The 21,312-nt window shown below is 41.5% G+C and overlaps 3 protein-coding genes across 11 annotated transcripts; 2 read left to right on the forward strand and 1 right to left on the reverse strand.

The window, feature by feature from the left end:
- Positions 1-529: 529 nt before the first annotated feature.
- On the forward strand, positions 530-17,107 carry LOC6618458 (protein retinal degeneration B). Of its 9 annotated transcripts, none has more exons than XR_004362630.1 (14): positions 551-885; positions 5,540-5,916; positions 6,373-6,517; positions 6,579-6,770; positions 6,847-7,257; positions 7,527-7,855; positions 8,509-8,547; positions 8,867-8,942; positions 9,044-10,252; positions 10,322-10,459; positions 10,550-11,517; positions 11,581-11,753; positions 13,238-14,130; positions 14,436-17,107. XR_004362630.1 is itself a non-coding variant. In XM_032726149.1 (13 exons), the coding sequence occupies exons 2-13, from the start codon at positions 5,839-5,841 to the stop codon at positions 12,641-12,643; spliced, it is 3,891 nt and encodes a 1,296-aa protein (XP_032582040.1). In that variant the 5' UTR covers positions 530-624; positions 5,540-5,838; the 3' UTR covers positions 12,644-13,062. The 9 variants fall into 9 exon arrangements, 6 of the variants coding, with proteins under 6 accessions (XP_032582040.1, XP_032582042.1, XP_032582038.1 ...); XR_004362629.1 differs by having other exon boundaries at positions 13,746-14,130; XM_032726149.1 differs by lacking the exons at positions 13,238-14,130; positions 14,436-17,107 and adding an exon at positions 12,511-13,062 and having other exon boundaries at positions 530-624.
- A 568-nt stretch (positions 17,108-17,675) lies between these two features.
- LOC6618459 (cathepsin B) lies at positions 17,676-19,728 on the reverse strand. The gene is made up of 4 exons (XM_002042693.2): positions 19,462-19,728; positions 19,128-19,388; positions 18,835-19,002; positions 17,676-18,314 (listed from the first exon to the last, which is right to left on the reverse strand). Exons 1-4 carry the CDS (start codon positions 19,579-19,581, stop codon positions 17,841-17,843), a joined length of 1,023 nt encoding a protein of 340 aa, XP_002042729.1. The 5' UTR covers positions 19,582-19,728; the 3' UTR covers positions 17,676-17,840.
- Positions 19,729-20,108: 380 nt separating this feature from the next.
- Positions 20,109-21,053, forward strand: LOC6618460 (TM2 domain-containing protein CG11103). Its single transcript, XM_002042694.2, has one exon. The coding sequence runs from the start codon at positions 20,147-20,149 to the stop codon at positions 20,819-20,821; it is 675 nt and encodes a 224-aa protein (XP_002042730.1). The 5' UTR covers positions 20,109-20,146; the 3' UTR covers positions 20,822-21,053.
- Positions 21,054-21,312: the final 259 nt, after the last annotated feature.

The raw sequence follows: 21,312 nt of genomic DNA on the forward strand, positions 1-21,312 counted from the left end.
TGAGTCCCCGCAAAAGGAGAGAAAGGCAAAGAGAGTGAGAGTGGCGCTTTCTCGCGCGCTTTTGTTGCGCACAAATAAAGTAAGGGATTTTCCGCGAATCGTCAGTTGAGAATCGCGAAACGATGGGGATTTAACTTTTTCGTTATTTAATTTAAACAGTAAATAGTTGTTTTCTAAAAACAAATACTAAAAACATCTGCAATCATGAGTGATGTTGGGTTGAAACCTAACCTTTTTACATTTACCATTTTTTGGGCTCAGTTAAACGGAACAATATTATAATATATATGTCGGAGATCTAACGTATTATTTGAATGTAATTATGTGGTTGATCCGTTATGTTAAGAAGGAGCAGCGAATAATAAAATTCATAATTTTTATAAGAGTCTGGCGATTTTGCGGTGATACTCATTTTCGGAACGCCTCGCTCTCTCCGCTCTTTCCTCTTGGCTTTGCTTTTGCTTTAGCTTCGGTTTGCTTTTCGTCGTTCGTTCAGTTCAGCGTTCGGCGTCCCGTTCAGTTCATTTCGGTTTGGTTCATCTTACTTCAGTTCGGAATCAAACGCGAGCCGAGTCGCAATCGCAACTTTGCCGCCGCGCAGCGCACGCTGTTTTTTTTCAGTGTGTACGTTTTGATTGCAAAAAGAAATAAGCAAACGCAAGGCAAGCAGCAACAACGCTGAAAACATTTTTCATCTGCGGCCTGGAAAAGCGGCCCGAAGAAAATGAATAGATAAATTGTATTAATCGCCCCATCGAGTCAGCAAATATCCACTGTATATTTATTTTTTGTGGTGCGTTGTTCGTTGTTTTTTTCTTCTTTGCGCTTTGGGCCGTACACTTTTGTTGTTAATTGTCCAGCTGCCCGCCTGCGAATGATAATAATGTGAGTTGGCCCGCTGAAAGTTGGTGCGTTCTCCACTGCTGCGCTTTTTTCTCCTCTGTTTGTAACAAATGGAATAGTTTACAACAAAATGCGCAAAATTAGTTAAGGATACTTCGTTTGTTGTGTGTGTGGGTGGCAGCTGCGTAAATGCGTAAGCTGCGTCGCGTTTGTGTGAGTGTGTGTGTGTTGGCTGTGGCCAGGTCTCAAGGTCCCGTTAGCTCTCTCCCACCGCTCTTCCTGTTTCACGCGTTTACTCTCTTCTACAAACAACAACAAGTCTGTGATAAGAATTTTCCATGCGTAATTTTCACGTAAAGCTTTGCTTTGTTATGTTTGGTACTTTTGCACTTTTATAAATAGGATTAAATTTATTACAGTTCAGCGATTTAAAAAGTTTTCTTAATTTCTTAATGATTGATTTTTTAAAGAATTTTTTCAGGAACTTAAGTCAGTTTAAAATTAAAAATAATTATTGAAGAGCACTGACTGTTTGTTTAAGAAATATGCTTTTATCTAAAAATTATGTTTTTATTATGAGTTCATAAAAGTTAAAATTTTTTTTGGTAATGGTGCATACATAATTTTTTACATTATACATTATACAAAAAAAAATAGGAACTTAACTCAGATAAAAAATAAAAACATTTTTTCGAAAGCACTGGTCTGGAATTTATAGCCATTGTTTTTTTTTTTTTTAAAAGGCTTGAATCTGAAAATTATAAATTTCCTATGATTAATATTTTTCGAAATGTAAATTTTTCATAAATGAGTCTATAAAATATATCTTTGTACAAAATAAATATGATTTTATAGGCCCTTTTTGAGATGAACCAAAGAAATGCGTTTGTTGTGTTCTTATTTTTGCTGCTTATTGTATTTATAAATTATTAATAAGCACAAAGCGTGCCACAGGTGTGCACGAAGGAGTGAGCGAGACGGGGTGAGTGGGTGAGAGCCAAAGAGAGAGTACGTGACCTTTTTTTCTTGCTCTTTTCCGTCTAATTTAGCTCACTAAACTTGAGACTCGGATTTAATAGGATTTCTTTCAACCTTTGCTTTCTTTGCATCCCAACCCGTCTATTTCTGTCCCTGTCCCACAAACGCGTTCATTTATTTCCGCTTGAGTGCGTCTATTTTGTTGTTGCCTTTTCTTCCTCTTTTATTACCGTTTTTTTGCACATTTTTCTACACCTTTTTTTTGTATTTATTGTATTGCTTGGTCAATTACCATGGCAATTTATTTATCAGTTTGGCGTTTTTGATGTTGCAACAATTGCGCAAATTTATTTCCTCTATTTTTGCCATATAACATTTCTTCACTATTTGAGCTTCTGTCTGGCAGACTTAATAACAAAAATGGGTTTGTGCATAAAAACGTGAAATTTTACCCATCTTCATCTTATGATTTTACACGGAGAGAAAAGTATATCAAGCAATCTCAAAAATATAGTAAATATCTGAGTTTTGTCTTAACAATAGGACATGGTTAGAATGTATGTACATTGTGTTAATATATTTTAATAATAATAATGAATGAAAATATTTGTGATATTGCTCTCGCTTTTCTCCGTGTGCATACCCTTGCTTTACCCTTTGGTCACATCATAAACAAAAATTTTTTAAATGACAAAATACATCATAAACAACCACATTGAAGGCTACGTGCACTTTGGCCGGATCTTTTATAGCCAGCACATGTGTGCGTTTGTAATTTGTTTATTGATGCACAGTGGGCCGATTTTTCATCTCCGGGCTGCTCTCTCATTTTAGAAAAAGTGGGCTTCTAGTCTAGAAGTCTAGTCCCCCCGCCAAATAAAAAGACCTAAAGCGAATCGTAAATAATGTCCATTTTTTATAAGCCTCATAAAGGAAGCTCCATTGTAATAAATCTTATCGCTGCAAAGTTTTTTCTCATCGTGAATATTAAGATTTCTTATCTCTTTTAACTGCAGGTGCGCTTTCTTATATGAACTTTAGCTGAATTCTTTAGAAGTCGCAAAAATGTACATATTAATATTAAATTGGATAAAGTAATTGCAGTTGTAAACAAAACTTAGCATTCTTCATATAGTGCTAACTGCATATTGTTACTTTCGCTAACTTAACAGAATTTCGTTTTTGTACCAAAAAAGTTGATTAACAACTTTAAAACTGTGGAAGATACATGTTTTCGTAAAGAAATTCTCTGTTTTCCTTATATATAGGCACAGGCAACCTTTGACCCAGTGTAGCAAAGAAAATCTGTCGGCGCATTTTCTGTGTCACAAAATGTAATTATGCTAAGGAGGCAAAAAAAAAAAAAAAAAAAAAAAAAACAGAAAAGTGAAGATGGGTGGAGAGTGCTGGGCGGGAAGGGGGCGTGGCATGGCAGGGGGGAGGGGGCCTAAAGCGGTGGCCATATTGTTGGGGCTTACGATTTGTTACGGCCTGCCATGTAACTGCCATGACATAAACATGTGCATGTCTGTGTTCCTGTCCCTTTCCCCACTTCCCGCTGTGCCCAATAATTATTGATTGACGGCCTTTCTTTATTGTGCCTCTTATTTTAGCATCTGGACCCCCACCCCCCTCCCTCCACTTTCCGACAATGTCTATAGAGATCTTATCACGAGCAAACTAAAGAAACTTACCATAATATAACTAGATATACATATATGTGTATCAAAAGCTTCTTTTTAGTAATATCATATGGAATGAATAGATGTTATATTGTAGATATTTAGTAGCTTGTTTTTCTTAATCTCATAGTAAATAGGGAAATCCAAACTTTTGCGCAACATGGTTGAGTGTTTTGAGTTTGCATGCTAAGTGCCACTTACATCAATTTACAAAATCCACATTCCCCCTTTTCGGCCAACACACACAACAGCTCCAATTAAAAAGTAAGCTCCTTTGGGATCCATAAATTGGATGCGGGAATACAATAGCACTTAATGAGTAGCTGGACAAATTTGTGGTCGAGATAAATGCGCGATAAGATCTAAACAGATTAGGAGTCTAATGAAGGTCATTAGCAATGGAAGTTCACAGCTTGTAAGCACAGTGAAGCTACATAGTTAAGAGGTTTAATTGAAGTTTAAGAATATATATGATATATGCACAAGAATATTCTATTATATTTAACTTATATTGATTTTAACTTAACTTCCTGTGCGGAAATACTCTTTACTTAATAAAAATGATCAGTTAGGTTCCCTTTAAGCAATACCCACTGTAATTACTTGATACGAAACTAATTAATATTTCTGCACGGGAATTCATCACTTTATTATCAGTCATAACGATAATTCCCCATCGCCGTTTCTACTCAAACAGCACTCGACTTAAACACGTGTTGTTGGCCCATTTCTCCACCCCCTAAATTAGCCCACCCACACTCCCTCCCCTCCCTTCCTTCTCCCCTGCCTTACTGTTAGCCACATTCCGATAGGTCAAAATGCGATGCAAATGCGTCAGACGACATCCTACATAGCTATATATATATATATATACCCACACCTCCTGCCCCTCAGTTCCCCTGAGCTTGGTTGGTTGGTATTGCTGTTGTCAGCAGTCAACAATAAATCCAATTAGCAAAAAGATAGGAAAAGTCGAAATGGTTCAAGGTAAGAACAGCAACCAAATTATGCACGATAAACAGAGTTTTGGCCAGTTTCAATTGCAAGCGAGGCAAAAGATTGGTAATAACTTGGGATAACTATCTAATAACTATCATAATATGCTCCCAATCAAGCAACAAAATGATTATTTATGCAACTGAAAGTGAAATGGGCAAAGGGACATGCTAAATTGATAGTGATGAAGGTTGAAGTAGTAGTTCTTCGGCTGTTCCTTGTGAATATCTACCTTACTTGACCTTATCGGGAAGACGACTCACCTCTTGTTGTTGGCATTTAATTGACATTGGCCACCGGTTCGCTTCAAAACAGAAGAAAAAGAAGGAACCTCCGAGAGCCCTCCACCCGCAAGTCACATCCGATTATCCAAAGTGCTTGTCCAAAGACTTTTGTCCATTCAATTTCGCTGCTGTCACTCGAAATCAATAAATAAAATGATAATTTGCATTTGAGAACTCACTATATCGCTCTAGTGGTCTATTTTAAAATGATGGCCTTTATTTGCCCTTTGTTTAAAGCCCAATAATTAGCATTAGAATGTTTATATCCTGTTTAAATTGCATTTGCAAAACATTTTACGTGCTTTTCAAATCTTTTTCAGCTCGTTTATAGCTAATAACTTTATTACTTGATTTTTCATTTGGCTGCGCGTAGTTTTGAAAGTACGCAGCTGAAAATGTATATACTTTTAGATAATCGCACAACAAAATATAAAATATACATATTCATTCTTCTTCAGTGAGATGCATATGTAGGTTTTGAAAATTGTAACGAACAATCTTCCTACCTTGAAGTGAACCTTTCAACTTCAACATAGGGCTGTGCAATTTTAGTTTGCTGGGTGCCCATTCACTTAAATGTCAGATAGGCACCAGGCAGAAGCCATAGCAACTGTTCTAGCACACCTACGCACACACACACACACGGACGCACATACACACATCTGGACCTGTACACCTACGGCCCCGGAAAATTATCCATAGAACAACCGCTGACTGACCCCGCCTCGTTTTTCCGATTTCCCCCATTCCGACCAGGTCATAGACGACGTGCCGCCACCCCACGCCAATCACCCCCCTCGCCACAAAAAACAAAAAAAACAAAAACGTCGGACGACAGCCGCGTCGCCTTCACATCATCCAGCCATGACCAGCGGCGGCAATCGATGATTGCCATTCCCTCAGCCAACGAGAGCCAATAGAGGCAGTCGGAAAGGAGGACGCCCCGGAATAGTCAGTCGGTACCGTGTCGGAAGAGTCCGCCATTCGCAGAACGTCAATAGCCGGAGGGGAGTCCGCCATTTCAACGACAAGGACCCAAGTCACGCGGTGTCAACATGCTGATCAAGGAGTACCGCATTCCGCTGCCCCTCACCGTCGAGGAGTACCGCATCGCCCAGCTCTACATGATTGCGGTGAGGATTCCCATTCCCCTGCAAAGTTATAAATATTATCAGTTTGCCTAGACATCTAAATACTTTCAGTATTTCCCTAAATCTAAAATTATATGCAGCCTAAATCTTTGACTTAAAAATAGTTTTTTAAAGGCAGTTCCACTTACGCTTGATTGGTTTCGAAAAAACTTATTAGTTGCTACAGCACTTAAAAAAAATTAAGCACGTTCGCAACAAAAATAAATACAAACTTAACGTTGGCCATTTCCGTTGTTAAAGTTCAACAATTTTCAAATACAATCTATACAATGTGCCCGGAATTGTTTATTCGTCTTTGCACATTGAACTTATTTACAAACTGTTTACAATGGCAATAATATATGAAACGTTTACACCGGAAATGCAATCGAACGAACTGCAGTTTATTTTGATTAGAGCCATAATAATAATCGTGCCCCATTGATTTCCGATCCACAGAAAAAGAGTCGCGAGGAGAGTCATGGCGAGGGCAGTGGCGTTGAGATAATCATCAATGAGCCGTACAAGGATGGACCCGGCGGAAATGGTCAATACACGAAGAAGATCTACCATGTGGGCAATCATCTGCCTGGCTGGATCAAAAGTAAGTTGAATACCTTGTGTTAATTACGTTTTGTATGCTATAATGAATCGTTTGTGCGCAGGTCTCTTGCCGAAAAGCGCTTTAACCGTTGAGGAGGAGGCATGGAATGCCTATCCGTATACCAGGACTCGCTACACCTGTCCGTTTGTGGAGAAGTTCTCGCTGGACATTGAGACATACTACTATCCGGACAATGGCTATCAGGACAATGTCTTCCAGCTGTCCGGTAGCGATCTGCGTAATCGGATCGTAGGTGAGTTGTAGTTCTGCGAATAATGAATAATATTAGGATTAGGATCTTAGCTAATCAGCACACTTTGTCCTTGCAGACGTGATTGACATTGTCAAGGATCAGCTGTGGGGCGGTGACTATGTGAAGGAGGAGGATCCCAAGCACTTTGTGTCGGACAAGACGGGCCGTGGACCCTTGGCCGAGGATTGGCTGGAGGAGTATTGGCGCGAAGTGAAGGGCAAAAAGCAGCCGACACCGCGCAACATGTCCCTGATGACCGCCTACAAGATCTGCCGCGTGGAGTTCCGCTACTGGGGCATGCAGACGAAGCTAGAGAAGTTCATCCACGATGTGGCGCTGCGCAAGATGATGCTGCGTGCCCATCGGCAGGCGTGGGCATGGCAGGACGAGTGGTTCGGCTTGACCATCGAGGATATACGCGAGCTGGAGCGGCAGACGCAACTGGCCCTGGCCAAGAAGATGGGCGGCGGCGAGGAGTGCAGCGACGGTCAGTCCGCTTTGGCCACCTCCACTATCCTATCATCCACTTCAGCCTCACCACATACACTTGCTAAATTGTAAAAAGTATAAGTTTGCATAAAGATCAAGCATAAAATTAATGATGTCATTCTCATATTGAATTTCAAGGATAGGTAGTTAAGAAAGGCAGTGAAATCTTTGGTTACAGTAAAACTTCTAGTCGTATTCATTCGAACATCCACTGGAAAATGTACCAATGTAATCAATGTATTTATTATTCGTATACGTCCATTTCAGACAGCGTCTCGGAGCCGTATGTCAGCACGGCGGCCACCGCCGCCTCCGCAACGGGCAGCGAGCGAAAGAAGTCCGCTCCGGCTGTGCCGCCTATTGTCACCCAGCAGCCGCCGAGCGCCGAGGCCAGTTCGGATGAGGAGGGCGACGAGGAGGACGACGACGAGGACGAGAACGATGCCATTGGCACGGGCGTGGATCTGTCTGCCAACCAAGGCGGATCTGCGCAGCGCTCGCGCTCCCAAAGTATTCAGATGGCCCAGAAGGGAAAGTTTGGGTCAAAGGGCGCCCTGCACTCGCCGGTGGGATCTGCCCATAGCTTCGATCTCCAGGTGAGTCATATCCAGATGATGATCTATTCCCTTTGTCCTGTGTCCTTTGCTCGTTTCCCCAAGTGGATTTCGTGTGTTAACTCTGCAAATGAATGTGTTCTTACAAGTTCGGTGTTCCTTATGCAAATTACTTTTGTGTGTGTTTTCTTTAACATGACTGAAAAGTCGGGGAAATTCCCCATTAAAAGGGATACTTTCAAAGATGTATACTAGAGTTTTCTATAGAATAAGAATAAACAATCTTACTTAATTGCTTACTTAATCCAACAAAAAGAATGTCTTTCTCTTTGACAAAACTAGTTTTATTGGAAGTTCAAAGCGTTTCAAGTTTGACGTGCCATTTTTTGTTGCACTTAAACTTCAATTTTTATATAGTTTTCAATATTTTCCTACGAAAACACCTTTATTCTCTGTCTCTGTGTTCAATTTTCTGTGTGTTGTGTGTGTCGCTATGTCCTTTAAATGTGCTGCGTCTTACCAAATAATCTTTAATTTACCTTCCATCCAACACGATCCAACGACAACAACAACAACACAATCGACACAAATCGATAAAATCAATAAAATCGATAAAATCGAATAAATTGAAAATATTCAAATTATAAACCAAATTACTATTCCCACAATTAAATCGAAAACAATCCAAAAATCAGTCCAAAAAGCCGCATGCAAAGACAGCGCCACGCAGACATGTAAGTTCCTCTCGCCCTCTCTCTCTCTCGCTCCCTTTTACGCCCTTCTCTTTCTTTTTCATTACTAGCAATTGCCCAGCTAATAGCGCGTCATTATAGATAGTATAAAACCTCCAATGACCCATATAAATGCCCTCATCCATTCCCTTAGTAATTTGCTTAGTCGCAGTTTTTGATTAGCCAAGTTCCATTAGCTTAGCTTAGCCAACTCAATGCCGTTTTTTTTGTAGAAGCGATTCGAAGAAATATATATAGCCATGCCTATGAATAAACAATTGTGTCTATATGCAAGTATTAATTCAATTTACGCACACCTCAGGTGGCTAACTGGCGTATGGAGCGATTGGAAGTGGACTCCAAATCCAATTCGGATGAGGAATTCTTTGATTGCCTGGGTAAGCATTGCATTATGACTAGTCTTTGTCTTCGTTTTGCTGTCAAAACTGCAAGATCTTTACTTTAGATAAAGAAACTAATTTGTAGTTTCATTTCATAGACACCAACGAGACGAACTCGCTGGCCAAGTGGAGCTCGCTGGAGCTGCTGGGCGAGGGCGACGACAGTCCGCCGCCACATGGCGGACCCTCTAGTGCAGCATCGGTGGGTGGGCGTGGCAATTCGCGGCAAGAGGACAGCATATTCAATCAGGACTTTCTGATGCGCGTAGCTTCGGAGCGCGGCAACAAGCGACAGTTACGCTCCTCGGCCAGCGTGGATCGCAGTCACGATTCATCGCCGCCGGGATCACCGAGCACACCGTCGTGTCCCACAACCATTCTCATTCTGGTTGTCCATGCGGGCAGCGTTTTGGATGCGGCCAGCGAGCTGACCGCCAAGAAATCCGATGTGACCACATTCCGTGGCTCCTTCGAGGCGGTGATGCGACAGCACTATCCCAGCCTCCTCACCCATGTGACCATCAAGATGGTGCCGTGCCCCTCAATATGCACCGACGCCCTGGGCATTCTCTCCAGCCTAAGTCCGTACTCCTTCGATGCGTCGCCCTCGGCGGCGGATATACCAAATATAGCCGATGTCCCCATTGGAGCCATACCACTACTATCCGTGGCATCGCCAGAATTCCACGAGACGGTCAACAAGACGGTGGCCGCTGCCAATATTGTCTACCATGAGTTTTTGAAATCGGAAGAGGGTCACGGATTCTCCGGCCAGATTGTCATGCTGGGCGATTCGATGGGCTCGCTGCTGGCATATGAGGCCCTCTGCCGATCGAATGGCAGCCAGCCGGGCACGGCTTCGGGTGCCTCGAATTCCGGCGGAGATGCAGCCACAAATATAAATACCCACAATCCGTTGAGCGCTCGTAATTCGCGATTGGACGACGACGAGCGTTTCATAGAAGCCGATCTGGATGCCAAGCGTTTGCTGGTGGCCCCATCGCCACGTAGACGCCGTTCCAGCTCCTCCAGCGATTCGCGGGCCACCAAATTGGACTTTGAGGTCTGTGACTTCTTCATGTTCGGATCGCCGCTGTCTGTGGTGCTGGCTGCACGGAAACTTCACGATGCCAAGGCCGCCCTGCCGCGGCCCAACTGCCACCAGGTCTACAATCTGTTCCATCCAACCGATCCGATCGCCTCGCGCCTGGAGCCGTTACTGAGCGCCCGGTTTTCTATATTGGCGCCAGTCAATGTCCCACGGTACGCCAAGTATCCGCTGGGTAATGGCCAGCCATTGCATTTATGTGAGTTCTGTACTACTTACACATGTATTTGTAATGATTTTGATTGCAACTGTTTGTTATCCCTTCCAGTGGAGGTCATTCAGTCGCATCCGCAGCACTTTAACGATGGCAACAACCTATTGGCTGGTCGCCGTTTGTCGGACGCATCCATGCAGAGCACGATATCGGGTCTGATTGAGAATGTCTCGCTTAGTACGATCCATGCCCGTAAGAAGCTCGTAGTTGCCCGCTAAGAAAGCAGCTTTATTTGATTGAATTCGTATTGCCAACTAACTGACTAAACATTTCTATTCGCAGTGCAAAACAAATGGTGGGGCACAAAGCGCTTGGATTTCGCATTATATTGCCCAGAGGGATTGAGTAACTTCCCTGCTCACGCCTTGCCGCACCTCTTCCATGCCAGTTACTGGGAGAGTCCGGATGTGATTGCCTTTATTCTACGGCAGATTGGCAAATTCGAGGGCATACCCTTTGTGGGCTCCAACGATGACAAGGACAATGCCTCCTTCCATCCCGGACAGCCGAGGGAGAAGTGGATCAAGAAACGGACCTCGGTTAAGCTGAAAAATGTGGCCGCCAATCATCGGGCCAACGATGTGATCGTGCAGGAGGGCAGGGAGCAGCGCTTGAATGCGAGATTTATGTACGGACCCCTCGACATGATCACGCTGCACGGTGAAAAGGTGGATGTGCACATTATGAAGGATCCGCCGGCGGGCGAGTGGACATTCCTCAGCACCGAGGTGACGGACAAGAACGGTCGCATCTCGTACAGCATTCCGGATCAGGTATCCCTTGGCTATGGCATATATCCGGTTAAGATGGTGGTCCGTGGCGATCACACCTCGGTGGATTGCTATATGGCGGTGGTGCCGCCGTTGACCGAATGCGTGGTCTTCAGCATTGATGGCTCCTTCACCGCTTCGATGTCGGTGACGGGCAGGGATCCCAAGGTGCGTGCCGGAGCTGTCGATGTTTGCCGCCACTGGCAGGAGCTGGGCTACCTGCTCATCTACATCACCGGACGACCGGATATGCAGCAGCAACGCGTGGTGTCCTGGCTGAGCCAGCACAACTTCCCGCACGGTCTGATCTCGTTCGCCGACGGCCTGTCCACCGATCCATTGGGCCACAAGACGGCCTATCTCAACAATTTGGTTCAGAACCATGGAATCTCAATTACTGCCGCCTACGGCAGCAGCAAGGACATTAGTGTCTACACGAATGTTGGCATGCGAACCGACCAAATCTTCATCGTGGGCAAGGTAATCAGTTACAATCATCTATTGTGTTCGCAATCTAAAAGCCAATAAACGTTCCTTACACAGGTTGGCAAGAAGCTGCAGTCGAATGCCACCGTGCTTAGCGATGGCTATGCCGCCCACTTGGCCGGTTTGCAGGCTGTGGGTGGTTCGCGTCCGGCGAAGGGCAATGCCCGCATGGTCATTCCCCGCGGATGCTTCAATCTTCCCGGCCAGACCGCGAATCCGCGGCGCAGAAGGTAAGACGCTGATGCCACTAGCTGGCGCTGCTATAGACGATCCACTGTACAGAGCGCACCCACTGTAACGCCCGATCCTCGCTGTGTATATATATGTAACCTGTGTTTGTGTTCAGTGTAAATAGGTCAAAAGCATTCGTGTGTGTTAATGTTATGTGTTTTGTGCACAGTGTACTGCCTTTAGCTGATTCGAAATAAGGATCCAAACGTGCATATCGCAGGTTGTAGCTTTTGTTAACTTGTATTATAATATATTGACCAAAGGAATGTATCAGGGTTAGTTTATATTTGAATTTATCGTGAAAGATGTTACTATAATAATTAAAACATAGTACGTAATCATATTCGCATTTGTTTGATGACAATATGATGTTTTTTTCCAAGTTATGGAATAGAACACATTTGATATGTATGTAAATAGAGTGAAATTGATTCAGCTGAAGGCATTATACCTGTATTCCATTGGAAACTGCTTTGTTGGTGTTTAGACATTTTTCTGTGACTTTCTGTTGTTCTCTGTTTTTTTTTGTTTTTGTTTTTGTGTTCTGGGTCGCATGGCCGTTTATTTTGTCAGCTAGCCTTGTTTTCCGCTTCCGCCATCGAGTCGATGCAGTGGTAACCCATCCAGCATTCCCATAACCCACTAAGCGTTTGTTGTGTGCGCCTTCTTCGGAACGAGTAATCTCTTGCCAGTGCGCGAACCTCCAGTTCCAACCTACCTAATCATGCCCTTTTCCCTTGCCATGACAATCTGCAGCAATGCTTTCGAGCTGCAGTTGGCCAACATCAGTCCCTGCAGCAGCAACATCAACAGTCCCAGCAGCAGCAACCACATCCTACTGGCCCAACTGATTGAGAATGCCATTGAAAAGGACACGCCAGCTGCCTAGGAAACTTACATGTGTAGATGAAAATACATCATTTTTTTGTATGTTTTTAAGTTAATCACCAGAGTAAAAGTAACAGAAGCAATCTGTGTGCCTCACCAATCTTCTCAAAACTAGTCCTTCACGAATCGTATTGTACTTTATTTTACATTCTTAAGTTTCTTGTAGAACAAATGCCGTATTATTTATGCTATAAGCTATTATGATTATTATTATTATTATTATGATTGCATTCATGTACTATCTTAATTTGTATTTGTATGATATTATTTTGATTGCGAACAAAAGCCAAAATGCAACAAAACATAAAAAATGCGTGCGCCAGTATTTAGTACCAAATAAAAAAAAAGCGTACAGTTAAATGGGCCTGTTAGAAATATATATCTTACATAGTATATATATGATTTATAATGTTTCGATTACGATTTTTATCTTTTCTTTGTTTGTTCCTTGATTTATGGATAACCGATACGAACAAATAATAATAATAATACAAACAAAAAAATCGCTTAATGCTTCACGGCCTTCAAAACCCACCACGCTGTTCAAACCCACCACGCCGACAAATACACCTCACGCCAAATACACCATCATCAGGCTGCATGAACAAGCAACGAATGAAAATTTAATTGCAATCAAGCAAACCAATTGTTTAGAGCAATGAAAAACAACAATTAAAGCATCTTGTAAACAGATAGAAGCGTTGAAAACAAAAACAAAACATTACAGACAATTGATGTTAGAATTAGTGTTCTAGAATATACCCAACACTCCCCACACAATTTTTCAGTTCCTTTGTTACGTATTTTGAAGCATACCTAGCTGAGCATTTTATTGATTGATTGATTGGTGTTGTGAAAAAAAGAAACAAAATTGATGAAAAAAAATACGATAAATATCGATCTTAGAAACGTTTCCATCTTAGAGCCAAAATTCAACTCTTTCTCAACGTTAACTCTGTCTTTCTTTTTCCAAACAAAAAATATCCAAAATTTGTCTGAAAAAAAAACAAAAACAAATCCAACACCACACCAACACACACACCTCACACCACGCACACACACTGCCATCGACCGTGTCTGTCATCGATAATCGATAAACACAGCAACGAGACAGGACTCTCATCACCCATACGCAGTGGTTACCTGAAGCGCAAGACCTACCTGAGCCACCACTAGAGCAGCAGAGATGCAGATACAGATGCAGCTATATAGATCGATCCATCAGATAGAAGTGAAACCACCAGTCCTCAGAACCCCAATAGAACTCCCTTCGATATAGCGAAAAAAAATATATAGAGCCAATGGACCACAAGACCGATGCCTCCATATGCCACATCTATGTATATACCATATAAATATATATTTATATACTATGCGCGATATATTGAAAGTTTAATGGTGTAATATATACATATATCAAATACCAAAATTAGCAAATGAGAAAAAAACAATTGTACAACATTTAACAAAAGTCAAATGTGTCACGCGGTGAGTATGCATACAAAGCACAGATTCTAATAGCATATCTATATTCGAAAATCAACTAGTTATAGTTACTGAACTCTGAAGTAGATAGAAATTATGTGCAGCGGTGCTGGAAATGTCTGGTGACTTCAAAATCGCCTAAATGGGTGCCTAAAAGTATGCAATACCTTATTTTATCCCATATGTGCAGCGTACTTTTAAACATCCTGCCAAAGGATTCGAAGTTGCCAGGGAATTTAGTGGCAGCCGTATGAATTTCTCACTAACAATTGATTTTTTAATTCGCTTGTATCATATTTAATCCTTAGGTACCTGGAAAGAAAGACTGTTTCCTCCTGTTGTTTGATGGTTTTCCAAACCACTTAAAGCATAAAAAAACAAACATTGAAAACTACACGAAACAAAAGCCGATCGCAAAGCTATAAACTAAATACAATTATAAATGATATATACAGAGATATATTCGAAATATAGAACCGTTTAACATATGCAAGCGAACCAAGTTCAGCCAACCAAGTGAGTTACAACAACCGAAGGACAAACTACCGAAACCGAAGATCTCCCAATGATTAATGATACCAACTGGAAGAGGAGCGAGGAGCGCGGATGGAGTTGCTAATCAAAAAAAAGGCAAATTTAATGCATTTCTCGAGAAACAACCATTACAAAAGTATAAATGAACGGCTTCTGTAAAACGAATTAAAACCTAAAAGTAGATATATGTATCTATGTGTATGTGCGTGTAAAATTGACAAAAATACAAATAATCGGTTCTTAAGAAACAAAACCTAAATGTAAAAACTTCTCGAAATTGAATACAATCTCTTAACTGGCCCCAGAAATTTCAAATCTCCATAATTGTGATAGTCTTTCGCTACCAAAAGTTATTTAAAAAGATGATGAAACAGCAAATTATATATTTATCTCTACTAAAATTGTTATTCGAAAAGGAAAGACATTTCGGAATGAAACAAAAAAAAACATAAAATATTGGATATTGTGTAAACGTGAAACCCGATTTTGTGATACCAAAACTAAAACCGAAACCAAAAACCAAAGTTGAGTTCGAATTGAGGCGCGATCAAGCCGAAAACTTAAAAACCTATGCAAACAACTCAAGGCGACCTGAAGATTAACGGGCATTGAATCTGACCCATATAGTAATATATATATATATATATATATATACATCTCTAGGGTATATATAATACCACAATATATGCAAAACCCCAATTATGGGCTGTCCACGCAAGTTAACTAAAAACTCTCACACACATCATGTAAGCTAAAGAAAAAGCTAACCAGATTTGAAGGTACACTTGGGACCTTAAGAATAGAAAAGATATAAAGATATATTGATATATTGATATATATGTGTATGTCATCTGTAATCTGTTCGATCCGTTTAGGTTTACCTAAGCTAAAGTTAGTTGAGTTAGGCGATTAAGATACTTCCTAAACTGAAAAGTAAACGCAAGTTAAAGAGTTTAAATCGATAGTTGTAATGAGAGCAGAGTAATTGTATGTACAGATGAATATATACCTAAAGCATATACTGTATATTTATATAGCGCAACTACCAATTAAGGTCTTTTGAAGCTTGCTAACTGAAAAAGTGTTCCGATTAAAGTATTGTCCGGCTATACGTTCCTCTATCCTCCAGTTGAGTCGATTTTTAGCTATATTTCATTTCAATTATCCTTTGCAGCAAGTATTAAACTGCAAACTGATGGAAGATCTTATAGAGTTTAAGATGAATCTCGACCTATGAAATGTTTATCCTATATAAGTGAGTAGTTCAAGGTTTAAGAACGAGGTAAAACGATGTTTAGACGCAAGTCCTATTAAATAACACACCAGATACTCATAGAGTCAAAGGGTTTATGTCTGTCTACGTAGCTGGTACATTAAGGGCATTTTTGCTATACATTTTCTATAAGTCCACGCCGACTTCCTTTCCAACTAGATCTATGTACTATTTGTAAATGAATAATGCGTTCAACTTCTCAGAATAGCAAATTTGAGCTTATCTTATGTGTTTAAAACTGCTCCATATCACTTTATTTTTGCGAGAGATAATCGTTGTTTGTTTCGGAAATTGGATTTATCTTTTAGTTTCGTCTATTGTTTGATATAAACTCCCCACCTAAAGCAGAAATAAGCTGCGGAAATAGAACTGGAAAACTCAAACGGATTCAGATTTCACACAATGGCATATTATGTGTTGCTCTATGTGTTTCTAATATTTCATAACGATCGGTTGACTTATTCTTGATTTATCTTTGCAATTTATAGACCACCTATGTAGAGCCAATAAAGCGTCGAGCGAAATTGCATTGATATTTTGAGTACCCACCATTTAGATGATAAGCTAAAAACCCCAAACACAAAACGACGATGACTAATGCAGAAAATATAATCAAACAAAAATCTGAAAACAATACAAAGGAAAATACATACATGGTTATGTATTTTAATTACGAGTCTTAAGTGCAAAAGTCCAGGAATAACGAATACGCATTCAGATTGTAAAGAATTCTAAGAAGAGCGAAGCGAAAATCGAACAAATTATGAAATTATTTATTGACAAAAAAATCTACAAACCGATGAACAAAAAAAAAATGAGGAGCAAGCCAAATGCAATCTATTTACAAAATCCTAAAAAAAGCAAAGCAAGAATTACAAACCAAACAAATTAAGCTGAGCTGATTCCACGAAAATGGATATATATATATAGATATATAATATAAAACTACGCAAAATTAAGAGATTTTTAAGCCAAAAGTTGAAATTGAACTATGACAAATAACAAGAGTAAACCAATTCAAAAATGGCAGTAACAAATATTTTTCGATGTAAGCTGTTTGTTAGAAAAATATCGAGTTTCGGTGAACAGAATAGTGGCTACAAAACCAGTCAATCAATTCACAGAAAATCGATAAGAGAGCGGTTGGTTCATGACAAGATAAAAAAAAAAAAATTAAAATACAAAACAAATGTTCTATTTGATGTTGCAAATGAGAAAAATAAATAAAACATGTTATGTGAAAAGATTAGTGTACAATTTGAATGCCCAGGGGAATGGACATTTGGTGCTGAAAGTTGTGGGCAGCTACAACGAGATAAGTTTCACATATGCGTCTCTGTGATTAATCAACAAAAAGTTGAATTTAATGTAATAATAATTTAACAAAACAAAATCGCACCAAGTGACGAATGCGATTGCCATCTGTACTCTTTGTTTGATTAATCAAATGAGATGCTAATTACATTATAACTCGCAAAACGAACAGCTAATGTGGAACGATTGGCGATCCATTTTAATGTGTGTACATGGTATAGTGAATCACATACCCTACTATTAACATTAACAAATAGAAAAGGCTACGGTTTAGTTACGCTAAACAATAGAAAATGGAGTTGGTTAGTTATAGTATTGTTTTACAAATTATTCGCTCTTTTGCTTTTAATTATATCAAAATTTCAGTTTAATAATCATTTCTGTTGCCTTGATTCTAGTTAGTGAGGTCCCACTGTACACAGCAAAGTACAGTTCCACAGTCATATACAATACTTTATTATCAATCAGGTTTAGTTGTTTACATTAACTACAAACGTCAGTTGCGAATCGGAATGGAAATAAATGGAGGGGATAATAGAAAATAGAGGGTTTTGATATATCAGCTTGGGGCCGGAATACATATATGTAACATCTACAGCTTGGGCAGACCCGCCGAAATGGAGCTCTCAATGCCGCAGTGATCCTGGCCACGCAGGATGCGGAAGAATCCGTGATCGCCCCAATCGGTGTTCCACGAGTTGCCAATTAGCCAGTACGGGATCTTCTCATTGCCCCAAACTCCCCAGCCCAAAATGCGAATGGCATGACCGCCCAGCTCCTTGCCATGCTCGTGCTGATAGACGCCGTCCTTGTACAGAATGAGATCCTCATAAACGGTAAAGGCGCCCTCAACCGGTCCATTGGTCATGATCTCCTCCTGAATTTCACGCACATTGCGCTTCACCGAGTACGACTTGGAGCCGAAGTGCTTGTCCTTGGCATAATCCACGGTGTAACTGCTTTGGCACACGTGCGAGCACTTGGGCGTTCCACTGCCATTGGCACATGGTGGTCGGGTTCCATTCACATGGTGCTCACAGGGAGAAATCTCGTAAGGACGGCAGCCCTGCAAAACAAGTGCATATTAGAATCGTTTTTCTTTTGTTTGCCTTCCTATATCTGGGAATTAGGTTTCAAATATGAGTTAGTAGCAGCTACAACTTATCGTTGAGGATGTACGCGAATCTGGAGTGCATGCACTATATATGCCTCTGTGCAATATGGATGTTCGCATATGATATACATACATACTTATAGCTTTGTTATATACACAATGTTTGTATATGATATACTAAGCCGATTTCTAGCGATATCTGTTGTATACAATTTTTTATGGCGTCGTAAACTGCGTCGCCAACTTCAAGTAAACAAAGAACAAAATAAATCAAGTTGCCTTCTAACCATTTCGGCGTAGAATTACAATACGAATAAATACAGAAAACTTTTGCACATAAAGTATGTTTTTCATCGTATGTATGTTTTTCATCTGCAAGCAAAACCAACTGCCAAACCCATTTAAACCAAACTAAATATGATTTGCAAAATCCCATTAAAGATGGATGACAAAGCAAGAGGAGATCACCAACCTGATTAGATCCGTAGGGTCCACCGCTGACGATTCCCTTGCGTGTCCAGTAGCTCCAGGCGGCGCCAGGGAATCCGCCATTGCAGCCAAATCCGCAGGTGTGGCAGCAGGATACGAGATCATCGGCCGAGAAGTGGAAGTTCACCTTGCCGCCGGAATGGATGCACACCTGCCCATTGCGAAATCAGTAAAAATCATTGAGAACAAACACAAAAGAAAAAAAATGGGAAAATATATCAGCTGGAGAAACAAAGAAAGGAAGGGGTTATTAAATCGATAATATAAGCTACGTACGCGGTCGGACATGGCTTCAACGGCACCAAAAGCCCAGCAGGAGCCGCATGAACCCTGGTCGCGAATCTCGCCAATGGTTGGGCAGTTTGGCCACTGCTTGCGGGAATCGAACTCTTCGGGGAGCTCGTCAAGGCTATTCATGTAGAGATCGCCAAGAACTTCGCGCTTATCGGGCAGTGCGAACTTGTGTGCATCCGGATGGACGCCCATCAGGCGGCGGATATGTCCCTCCGTTACGGATGCATCGAAATTGCGACCCACCTGTCAGATAGAATACGGGAAAATGTAATTTTCTTGTCACGTCAGCATGGAAGGTGGAAACAAAGGAATTTACCTTCCAGGTTTTGGCCTTACTGCGCACCACCTCGATGAACTCATCCGAGAGCAGCGACGGCTCGCCGGAGGTGAGTGCCGCCACGGAGGCCGCGATGGCCACCAGGAGCAGTAGCTTCATTATTCTCGTCCAACGAATTTCCAACGCGCTGACACAGCAAAATTCAAACTAATCACAGCAGTAAAATGGCGGAAAATGACGCGTCGTATTAAACGTGCTCTCTGCTCCGTTCTTGTTTTCGTACTGCCCGTGAAAATCGTACGGGTAATGCTCTTTATGCGTCTATTATTCTCTTGTTTTTGTTCTGTCGCACAAAAAAAAAATGGTTAGCGCCCGCTGATTACGCGGCCAGTGTGTGCACACCGATTCAACAGGGCCGTTGCCTATCGAATGTAGAGATGGGCGCGTAACTGGTTAGTGGCCTAAAATTAATAAGCGCATTATATTTAATAGCACTTTAATAAATGTAGTTAACTAAAGACTACGATCACAGTTATGCCAAGGAGCACCGGTATTTGCAACTTGGAAGGTGTTTAACTGCATTTATTTATTTCCATTCCATTACCGTTGTCGTGGTGCTGAGAATCAGAACTATCGGTAGGCCATCGCAGATAACAGAGCTCTGTTAACAGACCTAAGGTGTGGCCACACTGGCTAGCTATATTTTGATAAGGAGCTCGCAAAGATGCGGATTTTCTACGGATTGCTGGCGTTCCTGGTGGCCAGACAGCACGGTGCCCAAGCGATACAGGCACGCAGCGACAAGGAGCAGCCACAGACGGTGGTCTCCGGCACGGCGGTGCAGTCGGTGGTGCCCGTTCAGGCGCAACTGGGCTCCGGCATGGGACCCTCCTCATCGTCATCTTTGGCGTCTTCTTCCTCGGGCGGAGCTGGAAACTCGGCCTTCTATCCACTGGGACCGAATGTGATGTGCTCGTTTCTGCCGCGCGACTTCCTCGACTGCAAGGATCCCGTCGATCATCGGGAGAACGCCACGGCGCAGCAGGAAAAAAAATACGGATGCCTGAAGTTCGGGGGATCCACGTACGAGGAGGTGGAGCACGCCATGGTCTGGTGCACCGTGTTCGCCGACATCGAGTGCTACGGGAATCGCACCTTCCTGCGCGCCGGAGTGCCCTGTGTCCGCTACACGGATCACTACTTTGTGACCACACTGATCTACAGCATGCTGCTGGGTTTCCTCGGTATGGATCGCTTCTGTCTCGGGCAAACGGGCACGGCTGTGGGCAAACTGCTTACCATGGGCGGCGTGGGCGTCTGGTGGATCATCGACGTCATCCTGCTGATCACCAACAATTTGCTGCCCGAGGACGGCAGCAATTGGAATCCCTATGTCTAGACGTGTGTGATATGCCTCTGTGTCATAGCTTTAAGTAGTTAAATAAGATTAATCTTTGTTCACTGATTAATTCGTAGTGTTAGGAAATTAACTTGCCCCTTATTTCGTTATAAATACCTTTGACTAGTTAAGATCAAGCTATAGGGGTTCTAAGTTATAAAATCATTGAAATTAATAATTTCGTACAATCTATTACATGCAAAGTAAGGACAAATAAATATTTAGAATAACAGTTGAATAGTTTTGATATGCCTCAGATAATTAAATGACTGCCTTTTGAACCAATTGTTTTTTAGTTTACACCAAAACTACACCATTGATCCGTGCAAAAATGCCCGCAAGTCATCTAAACTTCCCTAGACTTTGCACAATCGTATATATTTTTAATTTTAAAGTATTTTTTGTTCAATTCGAATGTAGCGCCACAGCTGTTACCAAATTTGTTCAGTGGAGCCATTACATTTCCGACAGCTGCTTTCTATCTATCGTTA

This window comes from Drosophila sechellia, chromosome X, assembly GCF_004382195.2.
Source record: "Drosophila sechellia strain sech25 chromosome X, ASM438219v1, whole genome shotgun sequence".
Taxonomy (NCBI): domain Eukaryota; kingdom Metazoa; phylum Arthropoda; class Insecta; order Diptera; family Drosophilidae; genus Drosophila; species Drosophila sechellia.

Excerpts from the sequence above, each read along its gene's own strand:
- LOC6618458 (XM_032726149.1), top strand. The coding sequence starts at position 5,839 with ATGCTGATCAAGGAGTACCGCATTCCGCTGCCCCTCACCGTCGAGGAG. Across the intron at positions 7,856-8,508 it reads CCCATAGCTTCGATCTCCAG|TCCAAAAAGCCGCATGCAAA; the intron begins GTGAGTCATATC and ends TCCAAAAATCAG. Across the intron at positions 10,253-10,321 it reads TGGCCAGCCATTGCATTTAT|TGGAGGTCATTCAGTCGCAT; the intron begins GTGAGTTCTGTA and ends TATCCCTTCCAG.
- LOC6618459 (XM_002042693.2), bottom strand. The coding sequence starts at position 19,581 with ATGAAGCTACTGCTCCTGGTGGCCATCGCGGCCTCCGTGGCGGCACTC. Across the intron at positions 19,003-19,127 it reads TTGAAGCCATGTCCGACCGC|GTGTGCATCCATTCCGGCGG; the intron begins GTACGTAGCTTA and ends CGCAATGGGCAG. Across the intron at positions 18,315-18,834 it reads GACCCTACGGATCTAATCAG|GGCTGCCGTCCTTACGAGAT; the intron begins GTTGGTGATCTC and ends CTTGTTTTGCAG.
- LOC6618460 (XM_002042694.2), top strand. The coding sequence starts at position 20,147 with ATGCGGATTTTCTACGGATTGCTGGCGTTCCTGGTGGCCAGACAGCAC.